This window comes from Hippoglossus stenolepis, chromosome 20 (genome assembly GCF_022539355.2).
Source record: "Hippoglossus stenolepis isolate QCI-W04-F060 chromosome 20, HSTE1.2, whole genome shotgun sequence".
Taxonomy (NCBI): domain Eukaryota; kingdom Metazoa; phylum Chordata; class Actinopteri; order Pleuronectiformes; family Pleuronectidae; genus Hippoglossus; species Hippoglossus stenolepis.
This window is the reverse complement of record NC_061502.1, coordinates 10,939,939-10,958,613: the sequence shown is the minus strand read 5'-3', so window position 1 is coordinate 10,958,613 and position 18,675 is coordinate 10,939,939. Positions and strand designations below refer to the sequence as shown.

Here is an 18,675-nt window from a genome sequence, read left to right as displayed (position 1 = left end):
TACAAAATGAAGCATTCTTTACAGCGCTACGTTCTCAACCTCATTTCAAATTAAACAGTAATCTCCTTCCCGACAGCTAATGCAGAAGCTAATTATGTTGAAAACCACTCATAAGCACTTTCTGCCTTTTGTTTGTCACGCTGCAGTGAATTTGCATCACACTTTTAGTTACTGAATTTAGATCCATGGCCTCTCAATTTGTTTTGGTGAGTGCTACTGTCTAGTCTATTTCTGTCCGTGCTACACTATTGTCCTCGCTTGACTGACTTCACATCAAGTGCTGGATTTATTTGGCCACTCTGCCAGCTCAGGCAGATAGAGCCTGCAGCTACTACCCAATATGCAGTGACTGGAGTCACGGTTAAGACAACTATAAACCGCTGTAATTGTAAAACTGGTTACAGTGATTCTTTTTTCTCTGCAGCCAGACTCGGGTTAACATGTTTGACGAGGTTAAAATCCTGCTCGACTGCTGTTTTGCTTTCGTCTTGGATGGATTTAACTACAGCTTTACATTTCTAAACAAATCCATATTAAAAGAAGATAACAATCTTAATTAGCTATATCACAGCCCTCAGCATATTACATTTTTTCTCAGCCGTACTCAATAACTCTCTGTCATGACCCTTTTAAAAATGAAAAAAGAAGCACTGTTACAGATGAGATTGCAACAGGAGCTTGATTCAATTAGCTGCCACTTTTTGCCTGAATTACCATCTCCCTGGTTTCACTCCACCATTATGAGAGCCCCATCAGTTATGGAAATACCTGCTGCTGCTGCTGCAGTGGACAATATGGGTCATGTTGTGCACTTAAGAGAATGATTATTGCCTTGTTTATTACATGCATTCTATAACAAGTTCAATAACCACACCTTGGGAGGCCAGTGGGACGATTATCAAATGTTTTTAATTAGGCAATGCCAGAGCAGTTTCTCCCAGTACTGCTCTACAAAGGGCACCGTGTGCTACTGTGGAGTTAATATCCCTTAAAGGTTCAGTGGGTAGAATTTAGTGACATCTAGTGGTGAAGTTGCACGTTGCAGCTGAACACCCCTCACCTTAGCCTCCCGTTCCAAACATGAAAGAAAACCTGTGGTAGCCTTCAGTTGTCAGTTTCAGTGTTAATATGTTTATTATTCTTTATTCTGCTTTCGTTTGTGAGTTGTATTCTTATTAATGAAGATGGATATATTTTCTACGTATTAAAAATGTAGCTAAGCATGCCCTCTAGTGTTGTCAAAAGTCAAGCATGTGCAGGTGAACTGTGACTTGACACTGCATGTCTTTGGGCAGCAAAACATCACTCTTTCTTTCAATTAACACGGTTTATAGTATTTAATAGATAACAGCAGAATATTGGGATTGTCTAACCCTCCGTCCTTGTTCTCGCTCCACAGGTACATACGCACCATGTACCTCGGCATACAAAGTCACCGGCAGAAGGAGAACCAGAGGCGATTTTACTGGGCTATGATGTACGAGTATGCCGATGTCAACATGCTGCGACTGCTGGAGACCTTCTTGGAAAGTGCCCCTCAGCTGGTGCTGCAGCTCTGCATCATGATCCAGAGCAACAACGCTGAGTGGCTGCAGTGTAAGCACTTTCCTAAGGCTCTACACGAGTCTGATTTGGTTTGTGTGTAGTTCAAAACATGTGTCATGTCCCTCTTTTTTTGAATAACATGTCATACTTGTTCTGTGGTTATCGCATTATTCCATATTTTACACCTGACAATCTGTGGAGGTTCACATATTACTTTAGTCACAGCGTGCAATATTTGCCATCATCGTATCCAATTTCCAATACTTATCACTCTTTCTATTGAAACCTATTTCACCGTTCCAGTTTCTTCAGGAAGTAGATACCCGAGGATGGCAATTCAATCATAAAAAGGGATACCCCTCTCTGTTGGAGTGTCTATAGAAATGCCATCAATACGTTTTCTGAGACACCATGCTGCTGCTCTGCAGATAATCCTCTATCGTTTTTCATGCAGCAGGTTACTGCTCTGACATATCTGCCTTCTCTATTATACATGTCTTATGGAAACTGAATTGGTGTGCTAAATAGAAACTGTGTTGACTGAATGACCTGGGATGATCTTGGTAATAATATGCTTTTGAAAGATGCGATGGATTTGCCTCGGCGGAAATTATTCTTATACAGTGAAGTGGTTTGGCCGCCTAGTCAAGATCAAACCACAATTCTTTGGGTTATGCTTTAAACTTAAGATGAAACTAGATTTGTATTACAATTTCTGATCTAGTGTCAAATATCTGTATCTCTCATTCGTAGTCTTCCTCTTCTTTTCACGCTTACTCTCTGTCTATATTCGCAGGTTTTTCTGCCATGTCCTCCCTCTTGTCCCTGGCCTGGGTGCTAGCCTCTTACCACAAACTCCTGCGAGATTCACGTGATGACAAGAAGAGTATGAGTTACCGAGGTGCCCTGGTGCACCTCTTCTGGCGTCTTTTCACCATCTCCTCAAGGGTGCTCTCCCTTGCCCTGTTTGCCTCTGTTTTCCACATCTACTTTGGCATTTTTGTGGTGCTCCACTGGTGTGCCATGGCTTTCTGGGTCATCCATGGCGGCACCGACTTCTGCATGTCCAAGTGGGAGGAGGTACTGTTCAACATGGTGGTGGGAGTGGTCTATGTCTTCTGCTGGTTCAATGTACGTGAGGGCCGGACGCGGTGCAGAATGGTGGCCTATTACACAGTAGTACTGTTGGAGAACGCCATCCTCAGCTCCCTCTGGTATGCGTACCGCGACCCAGCCACCACTGACGCCTATGCCTCTTTTGCCCTATGTGGTGTCTTCCTGTGCTTTGCTTCAGGTGTGGCCTGCATGGTTCTCTATTACGGGGTCCTGCACCCCATGGGCCCCCGGCTGAGGGTGCTGGCCAGCTCCTGCTGTGCTGAGCTGCTGTGGGGCCTTCCGTTACCCCCCGAGGCTGAGCCCATGGCTCCCACACCAGGCCCCCGAGGCTCTCAGGCCACCCCAACACGAGGTCTGGCAGGGGAATATGAAGAGTCAGACGAAACAGCCACGGACACCTGCCTTCCGGTTTTCCAGGTGAGGTCCACAGAGCCTGTGGATGCAGCCGGCAGGCCCATCCAACCCGAGGGTCCTCTCATCAAGATAGACATGCCCAGAAAGCGCTACCCAGCCTGGGATGCACACTTTGTGGATCGGCGCCTGCGCAGGACCATAAATGTGCTGCAGTACATTAGCCCAAATGCAGTGGGCATCAGGTATAGGGACGGTCCGCTTCTTTATGAACTCCTGCAGTATGAGTCTTCTCTCTGAAGGCATCGTCTCCCACAGCTCTGTCACTTCCTCTTACACACAACGATGCACATGCGTTTTCCATTCTTTCACTCTGCTCTTCCTCCTCTTCAGACACCATCTCTTTCCATTTGACATTTGGCTCTCTCCGTCTCTCCTCTATGATCTTTCAATTTTCCTGCAGTAGATGTGGGATTTGTCAAGCAAAAATCTGTCGAGACAAAACCCACGGTCATGATTTATTTTTGGGAAAAAACACAGTACAGAGAGAAATTTTTGAACCTACAGTATCTTATGTGATATATACAGAAGTCTCATATAAATCCCTCTGCATACAGGAACGTTCTGTATGAGTGTGTAGATAACATATGAATGTTTCATTATGAAATGTGTTTAATGCATTATACTGTATTGGTGATTCTACCTGTGAATACTTGTGAAGGGCACATTGTATGTCCCTGTGACATGGGACTGACGCAAAGCCTGATGGGAATGATGGAGGAGAATCTCAGAGGAGGCAGGTCTTTGCACATTCTAACATTTACTGCCATTCTTTATGTACATCATCGAAATGTATGTTAATGTTTACCGAGTCCGGAGCCCGTGAATCAAAAAGCACTGACAGTTTCATCATGACACTGTAAATTTCATAAAGAGCACATATGTGTCTAAGAGAAGCAATTCAAAATGGCTTTTCAGTCTGTGAGCCCCCGAGGCTCAAGTCTATCCTGGCTGTGCTATTTTTGCTCAAAATCCTAAATGGTAATCACATCATGTATGGAAGAAAAGAGAAGCACACTGACCTTCAATCAGTTCCACCCACTTTCAATTTTCACAGTGCAGACTGCCCTCCAGTGGAAGCGGGCTGTAACAGCAAGCCTTAATTGGCCAGTTTTGCCCAGTTGAGACAGCACAAAATATTAAAATATCAACTTGAAGTGGACAAAGAACACAATGAAAGGAATGTAGAGAAATGAGCACAATGTTTTGTCAATTGGTGGGTGTAAAAATCATAGTTCAAAACATTCCAAAGACTTTTGTAAAGATTGTAGGTTTAGTCAAGGGTAGAAGGGTACAAATGTATGTTGACACGCACTTTTCTTAAGTGCAAAGACAGCCTTCAAGGAATCCTCCACCATTCCCTTCTGAATCCTAGAAAATTCTCCCTTTTCCGACCTCCCTATTTTGTTGTCTTACCAACAATTGTTTTAAGGTTGATTAATATATGCTTTTTGGGTGCAAAAAGACTTAGGAAAAAATATGACAAATCTGAGAAGATATTTCTATGCTATTATACTTCAGTGCGTATTTGTGTCCACATTTATAGTCATTGACATAACTATATTTTGCCAGCGCACACACTTTTTTACATAACAGAACATGTTGCAGTGTTAAAAGGTATATACTCCTCAACATTAGTGTGCCCTCAAAGAAGTGATGCTCTTATAGGTATACATGGGTGTACGGGGCGACTGTTCTGGCACCTGCAAGTGCAGTTGAAACAAAGCCAAATCACATCTTACAGAGCTGTATTTCCAATTTATCCGCCCCCTTCCACCAGTAGAATGAGTCCCTGCAAAATGTGTGCCATCTATAGGCTTGCTGTGCCGCAGTTACACACTGATATACATCTGCCTGCTGAACCGACGGGAGCTCTCCCCCTCTGACACCCGACGAGAAGACCACAGTTAAAACAAAAAAAATACTAAAACGCCTTCCACGTCAAAGGAGCTTGACTCACATTTCCAGAGAGGGCAAATGAACAATTCAGGAGAAAAATGAATGCATTTCACACTCTAGTGTTATCGATTTACTTAATGGTTCATCTGAATATATATTATGTGTTTTTTACATTGTACTGTTTGGCATGACTTTAGTATGTGGCATTAGTACAAATGCACCCAACGACGGAGGCCCAAGAGCCCTTCACAACACAGAGATTCCTTTTTCCTGGCTCACTGGCTTACTGCTTTGCTGTGGCCGCGTTTGCCTGCTAACATCGTACTGTAAAAAAGCAGACGCCAAGTAAGTCCAGGATAAAGGTGAGAGGGGTTTTTTGCCAGGGTTGGAAAAGAACACAAGGACAAATCGTGGCAAAGGGCCTGACTGGAGTGTGGTGTGTGATTCCCTGTGTGGTCATGTGAGAAAGTATGCGTGTGTTGCGTGTATTGAACAACCCGCAGTCTGTATTGTTAGAGGATCTAAGTATGCTTGCATGGTGGCGGGTGTGTGCACACGCTTGTTTGTGTGTCTCCTCAGCCCTTTCCCATGGTTCTGTTCTCTCGCCGGTTGTTCGACTCCATCCTTGGTTGCTGCTCCGCCCTCTCCCCCATCTCTATGGTGCTGGGCCTTGGCACGCTCCCGTGAAACACTCTCACACTCTCTGGTAACTGAACAACGGGGTTGAGGCTGAACAACTGGAGATCCTGACATGAGAACATGCAATGAGGTACACTGCCATAACCAAGAGCTTCAACATCCAGGGTCGGCCACCCTTCAGCTTAAAAAGCGATGTTCAGCCCTGAGTAATTGAGAACTGTTGGGTCAGCTAGGGTGGAGCAAACATCCAACAGACTATATGTATAGAAATACATGTGTATGCAAACTACCAACTCGTTCATTGTTTACCATAGTAGCCAGAGTAATGCATCTCTGTTGTAGTGAATGAACAGCCATGTTAATAGTTAGTCAATAAATGAATAATGAATTATTGTTAAACAAAAAAAAAACTAAGCAAAATACAGGGGTTCCTCAGGACCAACAAAAAGACCACTGAACCAGCTGACTCAGGGGTGTCTCAATGCAGTTCTCATCCCCAGGCATGTCCTCAAGGGTCTCCATTTTTTTCCTTAACATTATTGCATCCTGGACCACTCCTCGGCTGGGATTGTACGACTAAATTATGGTTTGCACATTTAGTTTTTTTGGGAACCGTTAACTCATTCTTATTATTGTGGTAGTTGGCTGCCTGGCATCCGTATTAAAAACACTGCAGAACTTTTTCCAGACATGGACGTGTGTCCAAATCAGGTGCAAATACACTGTGATTCATCGATTTATTTGTGTGTGTAGGACAACAGTGTTACAAAGCGTCATAGACAAGATTATGTACAATAGGTTGCATTTCATCAGTGGTGCTTAATGTCGTATAAAATGCAGAGTATTTATGCTTGCGCAAGTGTGTCATTGGAATATTAGAAATGAATTTAATTAAGTCTACAAAGAGTCTATATGTACAAGTCTGGATTTTTATGAAACATACGCTATATTTTACATATTTCTACAGAGAAATCACCATTTTGCCACAGTGTATCTATGGTAAAAAGGATTAGGTAGAAGCCGGAAAATAAGTGGGTTTTACTTTTTATATATTTTTCTTGTGTTCTTTAAATTATACACGGGTTTCAAGAGCTAAGCTAAACAAGAGTGCAAGTGGAAGCCGTTTCTATGCTGTTCAGTGTAGTTTTCGGGCAGCCGCGCTTTATACCATGAACAAGGTCACGGAGATTTAACCGACAGAGATCTGTTTCTGTCAGGTTACCTGCCCAACTTCCACATCCCTCGACAGCCACAACACACAGCAAGAGCGTTTGAACAGCAAGCTTGTTCTTCTCAGTCCTTGTTGTGCCTTGTCACTTTTGGGTGCTTCAATCCAGCCATGGCAGCCAGGTACGCAAAACAACAATGCCAATGTCTTTCTTTACTCGTTACATGTGCCAGCATGCTCACCAAGACGACGACACCAAACAATATTCCCTGTGTGTCTCCATGAAAACAAACCGAGCCAAGTTCACAATCCTGTCAACTCACACCTCATATTTAGTCTTATAATTTCATCCACGTTGTCATCGACAGGACTGCACCAAGTCGTGTGGGTACTGTCTAAAACCCAACGACTGGTTCTTTCAGAGACATAGGAGAAATAGTAAGGCAATACTGAACATCTTCTTTACTTGAACGTAGGGTTCCTCATCTTTATTATGTTGGAGTAAGCTGAATCGCTACAGCCCAGCTGATAAAGCAAGCTACAACTAGCAGTTAGGACTGAACTGAAAAGCATTCGTTTTACACTGCTGGATGGGTAGTCATAAACAGGTGCCAGCCATTACACTCAACGATTTGGTCAATGATTGTTTTGTACTTGTGTCTATGCCTTGACATCTTCTTCTGTCTTGCAAATGATGAATGATTTGTAGTGCCAAGACGTGAACTTTCTGTGTCGTTTGTCTCGTGTGAACAATACATCCTCTAGCCAAAACAATAATGCCTGCAGTCGGAATAAAACATGGAAGAAGTCGCTGATGACGCAACGAGCAAAGATCAGATACATTTTCATACAATGGAATGACGAAGCAAGCCCGACCACCGATTCACTTTTGAATAACTTCATTTCCTGGTTTCCGTGCCACCTCCCAGCATGCCTTTAGAACTCATTGTGAGGTGACCCGCAACATATAGCATGTAAGTGCTCTTGACTGTACAACGAACCCTGATTTCTGCATTAATGTGTAGCAGCGGGCCATTGTAACATTTGACTTAGTCCAAGTCTGTATCTTTGTGTCACGATCATCTGTTTAGTTGAAGCAGATGATAAATTGGTGCATTTTCTTCTCTTAGTTTCAATCCTGTGTTTATATTTTGTTTGTAACCTGGTGCTGAATAAATACATTTAAAAGGTGCTACCACTGTGGACAGCAGAGTCCACTCTATGGCTTTCTAAGAGCTTTGCCCACTGGTTGACTGAGAGAACACGCACCACACAAACCTGCAAACACAACATGCTCAAGAGCTAGCACCTCAACTCCTCACAGTTTACAGCAGAACTTAAATCTTAATGGTGCCATTTTAATTTCCAAATTTGCACAAAAAAAGGAACACTACTGTTCATGTGTTTATTATGATGGTTTCAACATAGAGTATGTTTTTTTTTACTATGATTCAATCTGCACAACGATTTTCTTTTTCTTTTTTTTCTCTGAGAGAATGAAGCTGGCAGATAATAAAATGCATTTTTTGGCAAATGCACAGGAGCACAAATGTACTTCTGCTACTGGAATCTGAGTAAAAAAAGTATATAGAACGTGATTGTTGTGTTGTAAATTCCTGTCATCTATATGTCCTTAATCTGTGTGTATCTATTTTTGTTGTTATTGTAGAATTGGCTGTAATATTTCATTTAAAAATGGATTTGATATTCCAATGAAGCGACTATGGTTGTCATATTAATTGCTGCTCATTTATTTTTTTTAATTGTTATAAAAAGGTGTTGGGAAATATTGCTTTGTTTATATTCTATCAATTTCTAGATTGTGTTAGCTTGTTGGTGTATTTCAATCGGTATACTCCCTAGGCTATATGATTTATCCGGGGTATTCCAAAAGTTGGCACAATATCAGTGAGCAAATTCGCTACAGGCTGTAGCATTTATATGAAAGTGTACTCATACAACCAATGTTGTGATTGAGAACATATAAGGAATGATTTCTTTGTTGTTGTTAAATATAAAAATGTACGTAAATTGTTCCATGGAATCCCCATACTTTAAAAAAGCAAAACTGATGTCCAGTATTGTACCTACGCCCTATTTTTGGGAACAATATGAATATTATTAATAACATATGGTGCTAAAGTTCTTTTTGTATGTTTTGGTTTTTAGAAGAAAAGAGAAATTATATGCTGAAAATGTAATGTTAAGCCTTACTGTAGATTCATATATCAGACTGTTCATCCCAGAAGAGAAAAATAAATATAGTATTTGAAAGTGCAATATATCAGTACTGTATTCACATGCACGTCTCACGTTCTGACAGTTGAAAAAAGATGAAATATGTCACATGCTAAGTGATGAGTGTTTACATTAAGGGTGTGTGTGTGTGTGTGGGGGGGGCTGATTGAATGTGTCCTAAACAATGCTGTACAACACATGTTACAGCTTGTTATATCAGATATGTGAATATCAGAAAAAACAAATACAGCCCCACAGCCAAGAATACCAAATCTAAGAATTTTGCAGCTCCTTGCCTGCTCTATTTAATTTCTGCATTGATGTCCACTTGCAGAACCAGTAGTTAAGCATTTAATCCTCACAGTAACGAAGCCCATCCCAAATGACCTAAAGACCCAAACCCCCCCAACCCAAATACTGCAGAGACAACACCCTCCATGTGCTGCAAATAACTAAGAACGTAGAGGAATAAGAAAATTATCACACAATTAAAAAGTAATTGCTGTTACTGTACGTGTGCAGAGCTCACTCTTCCTTTCATGCGCAGACAATCCACAGTGACTGGTCTCTTTTCCTGGCACTGTATCTGAGCATCTTTCTTTCTGTCTTTCTCCACTTGTTGCATCCGCCTTTCTTTCTCTCTGTTGATTGTCTTGATCGTCAGTTCGTATTCTTGTCCTAGTAAAACATGGATAGTAAACAGTTATCCTAAACAGTGTGTCATTGAGATATTGTTTGGATTGGAAATTAGTCTCATATAGTCTTATATAGTCTCAAATAACACATGAAAACACCTGCATTTTAACATCCTGTACGTTTTCATATTACTCAGCGCAGGAAATGAATACGTATCTTAACAGGAAAGCACCGTTTTAACATAAATAACAGCTGCATTGGTCATGAAAGTCAATTAATTCGATATCTTAATATACACTCTAAACAAACAAAAAAGAGACCTTAATATATCACAGTGATTATTTTAGAAGAGATGACTTCTCTTTGGGAAAGAACCACATGTCCCTGCAATCCATCACTTATTATCAGAGAAAAACAGAGATGAGCCTGGAGCAAGACAACAACAAAACAAACATCAGAAGTAGCAATAAAACAACTAATAATCACCTGATGTCTGTATGTTGTGGTTATAATGTAAAAGAATAATGTGTATTTGATGGTTTAGAACTAGAAGTGCCAGTAGCTGGGGCTGGGCTCCCTCTTCCTCAGGTGGTGTTGTCGTGCTCCAGCAGCTGTTTTGGTTTGTGCAGAGCAAAGCATGCTGGACCGCTGCTCAACGCCCAAAATGGCGGCACGATTGAAAAGTTTTGCCTGTCTTGTCCGAGTTTGTCTCCTCCTCAGATTTTCCCCTCCGCTGTTTTAGCTGCACCGAAACACACAGTTTTCACATTCGGTGACGCGTCGGCGTTTCTTCGAAGGGTTGCCGAGCGAGGCAAACAGCGGCATGGCGTTTCGAAACCAGCTCAAATTCGGGCATCACTTTACCAGTGCTAGGCTAGGCTAGGCTAGCAAGCCTGACTGCTGTCAGATGAGTGTTGGTGAAAAGCTTCGGTGGTTATGTCTCGTCTCGCCCGGACCTCCTCGCTGAGATGAATATGAAGAAGAGGACCTTTACGTAGAGATGGAGGATGATGTGAAAAAAGTGAAAAAGGTAAGTCCCGGCGTTTGAGGTGACGCTACTTGGTGGAAGTTGCCCGGCTAGCATGCTAACTTAGTAGCCAGTTAGACCGGGGCTAGCTAGCTTAGCTGTTAGCCCGGCTAAGTGGAGTCAAACATAAAGCAGCGTGTGTTAGCCAACCTGTGGAGATACTCGTTTTAACACACCGACATGTTTTCTGTCTTTTCCCCTCAACTGGTGTTAAAGCAAATGAGAATACAATGTAACTTACTGACGGGCTTTAACTTCAAGTGGAGCGTCACAGATTTAACTTGATGGAGCGAGTGAAGTTTTTCCAAGTTAAGTTTAAGGACGACTAACATTATTTAAAGGATATTGCTTAAAACACCATTGACATCATCTTCAACACGTCGTAGTTAAAATGTGGTTGGTTTGGGGCGAATCGGCTGCAGAGGAAACTATGGACCATTGTTGTGTTGCTAGTTACTAGTGGAGGTGGTGTTGTTGTTGTACAGGTGTGGTTCAGTGGAGACCTGGGAGCTGAGATCCTGCTGAAACGACCCACCACTCCTCGGTTATACCATCCAGCCCCCTCCCACACATACACATCACATACACATGCTGATCCGGCTTCATGTTTAGACATTTCTTTTGGCCTTTATCTTCTCTTCCTGCTGTTAAAAGGTGACTCCCTCAGTTTTCCTGGTTAGCTCAGGAGAAAGCTGCGTTATATTAAGGAGAGGTGACGTGTCTGAACCCTGAAGTTAACACATTTGTTTGATTGTGCTGTTCATGTCATCAGTTTTCTACTATAACAAAATTAACCCTCCTCCTAAATCAAGTAATAGCCCAGTGTCAAGAAGGTTTGCAGTGGCACACAAATGTTAGTTTCCAGCATGTCCACAAATCCAAAGTGTGCTGTTAAGGTTGATGAGACACGGCAATAACAATTACCGCAATGTGAACGTGTTGATGTGACAGGAGATTGTGCCGACAGAGCGCTTTTTGGATCCTTAATGACACAAGTGTACTGCTCTGAATACACTATACGTCCTTTTGAAGGCTGTAACCTGATGCTCACATAGCAATTATCTCTATTGTATTTTATTTTGTTAAGTAGATGTAAATGGTGTCTATGTTTACAAGTCTTTAATTTGTAGTCCACTATATCCAGTTCTGCAGTTCCCTTGATGTTTAGCCACGCAGGTTTTACTCGTTGACACAAGTTTTCTGCATTGAGGCAAATCGAGCAATTTATGCTCTGTTTAGCTATTCATTCGATTTTTGCCAATTCATGCCTCCAAGGTCTGTGACCAAATAGGTGTTTGCACAGATTTGAGTGTGCAGATGCTCTTTTATTGAGTTTGAATTTTTTGAAAAGTCAAATATCCTCAAGTATATTCCCTCTAAATATTTTACTTGTTCATGTCACATTGGTGCAACATTAACTTTTAGGCACCATGGTCAATTGTATGTACAATTCTAGTTTGTGCCACTTGGTGGTGACATTGAATAGCTTTTGGCCCAGCTGTATTTTCATACTCACTGTATGGAGCATTATGTGATCATCACACAGTTTCATGTGAAAGTACAAACCCCTTTATATTGTAGTTTATATGAACGTATGTGACAAAGATATATAAAGAATTTAAGGAATTTTGCAGCTGAATTACTGAAATACAGTTATATAGCACAGCAAATGTATGTGCACTCACTTATACATGGTATATTCTTGTTTTCAGCCCCCTTGTTATGGTATTAATATCTTGCAAACAAGTTAAGAGTGAGTGAGCATCTTTACACACTGAAAGTGGTACAACTTAGCTTTGGAAAGGCAGGAAAAGATCATAGCATTTCAGAGTAGGAAGACATGTTCGTATACTTGGACAAATACTCTATATGAATATAAATGTATTATACCATGCTTCATGAACAAGGAATAGTGATTAATTGTCAGATTGGATTGCTAATCTTATACCATGCTTTTTACTGTGAATATGGTTGAAACAATATAAAAGCAGCAGCATGTATTATCGTATTGTTCTCATTATGTGAGGAAGTTTAAAAGTCCTCCTCCACCTGTTGGGACCCTGACCATAACAGCACAAATTAGCAATACAGCATCCTTACTTATATTTTATTTGTACACACACTTTCCCCATAAATGACACGTGCTGAGGACATTCTCTGGGGTCACATGTGGTAGCTCTTGTCTCACATTTCTCAAGCATAAGCCATAAAATGTTAATGTACTTATCTTCAGGAGCTACATACTGTTAAATAATGCACTGTAGGTTGTGTTGCTCTATGAAGTCCGTGATCAAGTGTCAGCGCAGCAGTCAAATAACGAGAGTATGAGTTGAGTTCATGTTTAAGATGTTCGGCATATTAAGTCTGGAGTCTAAACAACATTGCAAATAAGATGTATGTGGTTAGCAGAGTAGATCATATACGTCAGTACAGAACAGTGTGTTTCCGTGGTGTAGCAGTAATGTGAATTTGCACGTTTTTCGACTTTCAACACGAACCGGAGCGTGTCATCACAGGAAGTTGTGGCATGTTCCCTTCCTGTTCTTGTGCCTTTTGTATTGAGAGAGAGTCACTTCACTTCCTTTGTGGGGGGTAATACGCCTCTCATACACACTCGGGGAGTGTTTGATCCTCAGTGACAGTTGGCAGCTGTGACTGCGTGAGTGGAGGCAACAGATGACTCTTTAGACGTTGTCCGGTTTGCAGCATCCGTGTCCAGGCTTTGTGCTTGACGTTGAGTAGGCGACTCTTGAATCGTTCATGGATTACGAGGTAGGCTTTCTAAAATTCTTTGAATCTAGAAACATGCTCTGAATTCGCTTTGTGCACAGGCTTGGCATCATGAAAGGTTTGTCAAGGTTTTTTTTTAAGTCCTCGTTACTAAGACCTTAAATAGATCCACAGTGTTCACATGGTGCTAGTTGATATTAGAGCTAAATAGTTACCTCTATCAATGAGGTTACGTTTTCACCCCTGACTACTTGTTGGTTGGCTGGTTTGTCAGCAGGATTACGCAAAGAACTACGGAACAGATTTTCACACAAAGCAGCAAAATCAGAATTTGTATTCCACTCTCTTAAACATTGCGTTTTTTGGACATTTGCACCATTTTCCCTCGGAATAATTCATGGATCTTGATGAGAAAAATCTAAAATATTTAGGGGACTGTTACTGATTATTGTGTGCAATAGGGGACTTGTTGGGCCTTGGTTCTCTACTGAGTAATTTTTCTTGTCGTATTATTTGATGTTTTACAATCGGTCATATGCAGTCAAAGAACAGCACAGCTTCTGCAGAAACATTTTTGAAAAATAAGGTTTATCTATTTCCCTTGTGACACATCTGCTTGTTGATGGTCCTAGGTTGATTTTTATGATTTTAAATGTCAAGATTTTATTCTGTTGTTCAATTATTGTAAAATACAGAGTGTTTGCACGCACTGCTGTTGACGTTTGTGCAACACACACTGAGAAATGCAAAGAGCTTTACACTGGCTTTGTCAAAGAGTCCATCAACCACAGTCAAGGGAAGCAGGCTCAGCAGAAATTACAAGGCACGCAAGTACCACAGTCAACAGAAGTTTGATACAGCTTCTTCCTGGGTTTCTTTAGGACATATATCTTGTAGCTGCGTTAGAAGGGCTTAACTGTGTTGCCAGCTTGTTCTAACTGCACCATGTGTGTATTTTTTACATAAAAAGTCCTGTAATTATTAATGATACACTGTTAGATGGCCACTGGCTTATAATTTCAAATGCATGGCCTACTATGGTATATCCCCATAAACTGAATATTGCAATTGGGAAGATAATTTGGCAACAAAAGTGCACACAAATGCTGATACATCACCACACAGACAAACAGTCTTCTAATTTCTCCTCGCTGTCTTTGTCTTTCTTCACTAGCCTGGTATCGTGTCTCCATTCAAGAGAGTCTTCCTGAAAGGAGAGAAGGGGAGGGACAAGAAGGCGCAGGAGAAGGCCACAGAGCGCAGGGCCCTACACACCTTCCCACTCTCTCAGCCTGATCACCGCATCGACCCTGACATCCTGCTTAACGACTACATTGAGAAGGAGGTCAAAGTGAGTGAGATATAAGCAGAGAAACAAAATCCTCGCCTGTTTATTAAAACACTGCAGTGCTATTCAGTCAGAAGGAAAAGATGGAGGAATCGTTTGTTTTTATTTTATTGACTTTATTAAACACTTTCATATGTATGTTTTGTTTTTTCCAGTACCTGGGGCAGCTCACATCAGTTCCAGGATACTTGAACCCATCAAGTCGCACAGAAGTGCTACAGCTCATTGATAATGCAAGGGTAAGAATATCTGCACAAGGAGATTCAACCGTTTGTTGGTCTCTTTCTTTCTCTCTCTACTTTTACATTACTAAGATAACTAATAATAGCATTTGGAATTCATGCAATCCTTACTGGTCCGTGATAAAAACCTTTAATGCTTATACTTATTCATAATGAAGTGGAATATTTTAGTTGCCAGATAATCATAATTTCAAAATTGTGTAATTTCTATCATAAGAGGGATATTTACACAGGCTGTCTGTGTCTGTGTGATTCTCAGAAGTCACATCAGTTGGCGGGCCAGCTGACATCAGAGCAAGATGCAGTGGTGAGCTTGTCTGCGTACAACATTAAGCTTGTGTGGCGCGATGGAGAGGACATCATCCTGAGGGTGCCCATCCATGATATTGCTGCTGTCTCATACATCAGAGACGACTCGTTGCACCTTGTGGTGATCAAAACAGGTAGGAATGCACATAGGTGACATATTAAAATGAAGCTTTAAAAATTGTCAGACTGTCGAAAGGTGCAAGAAGACAGAAATGTAGGAATACACAAAGACCTGGTTTGGATCTTGTTATAGATGAGATCTAGATTTAGACACAATTACACCCACTCTTGTGACACAGTTTTAAGAGTTGTCTATCTTGCCAGATCCCTTTGGTTCTTTGTTTAGTAATGTCTTTATTTGATTGCCCAAAGACTAATTAATTAGAGGGAATCATAGGAATCTAATAACGTGAAATTAATTTAAAAAACAACTGTTTCATTACCATCTGTCTGGGAGAGTAAGAAGCAATACTGTGAATTAGAATGAATTAATGTGACCCTAATAATAGAGTTTTAATTCAGATGTTTCAGAAATATTCAAAGTAGTAAATGTCTACTTTCTTTACAATACAGTGTTTGAATTATCACATTTAACCGTATGTATTTTGTGATTTTGTTTTCAGCCCAGGAGTCGGGAGGTTCTCCCTGTCCCAGCTCGTGTCCCGATCTCAACAAGTCTCAGACCCTGAGCTCCTTATCAGAGAGTGGAGCCGTGCTTGTGGAAGTTTGCTGTCTGCTTGTGCTGGCTGTTGATAACAAGGTAATGTTTTGCATGTGAGGTTATGTCGACAAGCGTGTTTTGGAGAAGTAAATGGCCGTATACAGGGTTGACTTTCTTCTTCTCTTTTAGGCAGCAGCAGAGGAATTGTGTCTTTTGCTCAACCAGGTCTTCCAGATCGTTTACACAGAATCGACCATCGACTTCTTGGACCGAGCCATATTTGATGGAGCAACCACCCCGACGAGACACCTCTCTCTGTACAGCGGTAAGGAAAAGGAACAGATCGGCTCTCTAGACAGAAACAAACACATTTCACAGTCATTGGCAACATTTATTAGCAAGTATGACACCTTTTGTCTTGTTAAATGATATTTTGTTCAATAGTTAACCGTCATGCTGTTTTCTTGCCATCTTTTTCAGCTTTTAACACTTCAGAACTCAACATGTGAACGTGTAAGTAATCATCTTTTTTTGATTTTGCAGATGACTCTTCAAGTAAAGTCGATGTTAAAGAGGCCTTTGAAGCAGAAGGCAGCACATTGTAAGTACACAAGCTTTCAATTTGTGGTCAAGAAAGACTTTGATGCACAGGCTGAGAGTGGTTTGCTGTGGCTCGTCACTTACAAGGGATGCTCTCTTCTATCAGTCCTTTCCAGGTCCCGGCGGAGGCAGAAGGAAACTCTCCCACAACGTCGACCCCAGCATCACCTCAGACGAAGACAGCGAGTGAAGGAGAGCTCAGCACCACTGCTGCAGAGCTGCTGCAGGACTACATGACCACAGTACGATGATTCACCTTCTCTTCCTTTGTCCCTTTCTTTTGAGAACAAGCTCTATTGATCCTCATTTTGATTTTTCCTTTTTTCCGTCTCACAGCTGCGGACAAAACTCTCATCGCAGGAGATCCAGCAATTTGCCACACTGCTGCATGAATACCGCAATGGTGCATCCATCCATGAGTTCTGCATAAACCTTCGACAACTCTACGGGGACAGCAGAAAGTTCCTCCTACTTGGTACGGCCACTTTTAACATAACTGTGTGTGTGGTAATCCCTTGCCCTGCTTTCTTTGTGCTGAACCTGTCTGAACCCTTGAAATGCATGTATGTGTAGTTGTATTCAGATATTTATTAGTGGATGGTGGGAAATGATGCGTGTCAACAGGTTATGTCAGTAGAACCACACATCAGAATCTGTTCTCACGATCACAACTGTTTCAGATTCACTTTCATGTCTCCACACATGAAGTGAGACATCTATGCTGCTGGTTCCACTTCACACACATGTGCTAAAAAGGCTATTGTCACATTCCACTGTCACATGGGAGAAACTAGTATTGACAGTACTGTGTTTGCTCCCCTGCAGGCCTGCGTCCCTTCATACCGGAGAAAGACAGCCAGCACTTTGAGAACTTCCTTGAAACCATTGGTGTCAAAGACGGCCGAGGAATCATCACAGACAGCTTTGGCCGCTATCGGCGCACGGTAAGCTCCGCCTCCGATTCCACCACCAATGGCAACGGAGCAGTGGGAGGAAGTGGGGACAGCGTGGCCTCGGACGAGGGCCAGGATGCCTCCGAGGGCGACGAATGGGACCGCATGATCACCGACATCAGTAATGACATTGAAGCCCTCGGCTGCAGTATGGACCAGGAGGGAGTGACTCCCTGACACGGATCCACGATGATGTGCTGTACCGGCAAGAGCTGAGGACTCGAACTGACGGCCACTCCACAATTAAACAGTAGGCATGAGCTGAAGGGATCAGATGAAGGTGGTCCTTAGCACTGACCTAAGATTTGATTACTTGTATTTTCCTCTAATTGTCAAGAGGGCGTTCCATAGTCCCGAAGCACTCAAGGAAAACCTCGACTTATTACCACAAACACATGAAGTCAACAAACGCACTTATGCAGAACCTGTAGATGATGTTCAGTCACTTCGCTATTTTTGCTTTTCAGAGGGATTATCACGCGACCTCTGGTATGTTTTTAAAACTTTTGATTTTTGTACTCCTTTTATTGGCAGTATCTGCCACTGCTGTCAGCAATGTAGCGAAAACCTCGGCAGTCTTTGGGAACGGTTCTGTTTCGAATCCCCTCAAAGACACTGGAGGATCCATCGGAGGACTGTGTAAATGTGTTCGAGTGAAGCTGAACTGGTTTTGTGCTTTTGTATTACGATAGGTCAATCAGCTTCATGCATCAGAAGAACATTGGTTTTTGTTGAGATTTCACATTTGTGCGTTTGCTGTGAGAGTAACATTTTGCTATATAAATATATATATAAGATTTGTGTACCTTTTTGTTTTACACTATCACTTGTTATAAGTGTTTACTCATTTATATAATTTTGCCTTATTCAGACTGACCAACGAAATGCTGTAAAGACAAATTCATTCAGTCGTACGTGACTGAGTGGGGACGGTATTGGACAAAGCCAGTTAGCTGATGGCTGATGTAACTTCTTGATTTTACATATTTGTTCCTCATGCAGGTCATCTTGTTGTGTGTGACATCACATCTGTCATTGTGCCTTTACACTGCAGTACTGTTGCCAACTGTCTGTCACATGCAGACAGCTCATTATGAACTGTACCTCCAGTTGTTGAGCGAATCATAGTTATTAAATAACATACTTAACACTG

The 18,675-nt window shown here is 41.8% G+C and overlaps 2 protein-coding genes and 1 long non-coding RNA gene across 4 annotated transcripts in view; 2 read left to right on the top strand and 1 right to left on the bottom strand.

Annotated features, from left to right (window-relative positions):
* xkr6b (XK, Kell blood group complex subunit-related family, member 6b) overlaps window positions 1-9,058 on the top strand; it is a 49,207-nt gene extending 40,149 nt beyond the window's left edge. Inside the window, exons 2-3 of the mRNA XM_035144065.2 lie at window positions 1,400-1,596; window positions 2,342-9,058. Coding sequence (XP_034999956.1) covers window positions 1,400-1,596; window positions 2,342-3,312 — 1,168 coding nt within the window. The 3' untranslated portion in view covers window positions 3,313-9,058. The remainder of the gene's footprint in view (window positions 1-1,399; window positions 1,597-2,341) is intronic.
* Window positions 3,424-10,299, bottom strand: LOC118099443. The gene is made up of 3 exons (XR_004694277.2): window positions 10,139-10,299; window positions 9,546-9,694; window positions 3,424-3,502 (listed from the first exon to the last, which is right to left on the bottom strand). It is a non-coding gene; the product is annotated as an uncharacterized LOC118099443 (long non-coding RNA).
* A 19-nt stretch (window positions 10,300-10,318) lies between these two features.
* Window positions 10,319-18,675, top strand: ccm2 (CCM2 scaffold protein). 2 transcript variants are annotated; one of them, XM_035144066.1, is made up of 10 exons: window positions 10,319-10,682; window positions 14,584-14,760; window positions 14,913-14,996; window positions 15,259-15,442; window positions 15,932-16,068; window positions 16,159-16,294; window positions 16,513-16,570; window positions 16,676-16,811; window positions 16,906-17,044; window positions 17,395-18,675. In XM_035144066.1, exons 1-10 carry the CDS (start codon window positions 10,653-10,655, stop codon window positions 17,697-17,699), a joined length of 1,386 nt encoding a protein of 461 aa, XP_034999957.1. In that variant the 5' UTR covers window positions 10,319-10,652; the 3' UTR covers window positions 17,700-18,675. The 2 variants fall into 2 exon arrangements, with proteins under 2 accessions (XP_034999957.1, XP_034999958.1); XM_035144067.1 differs by lacking the exon at window positions 10,319-10,682 and adding an exon at window positions 13,263-13,451.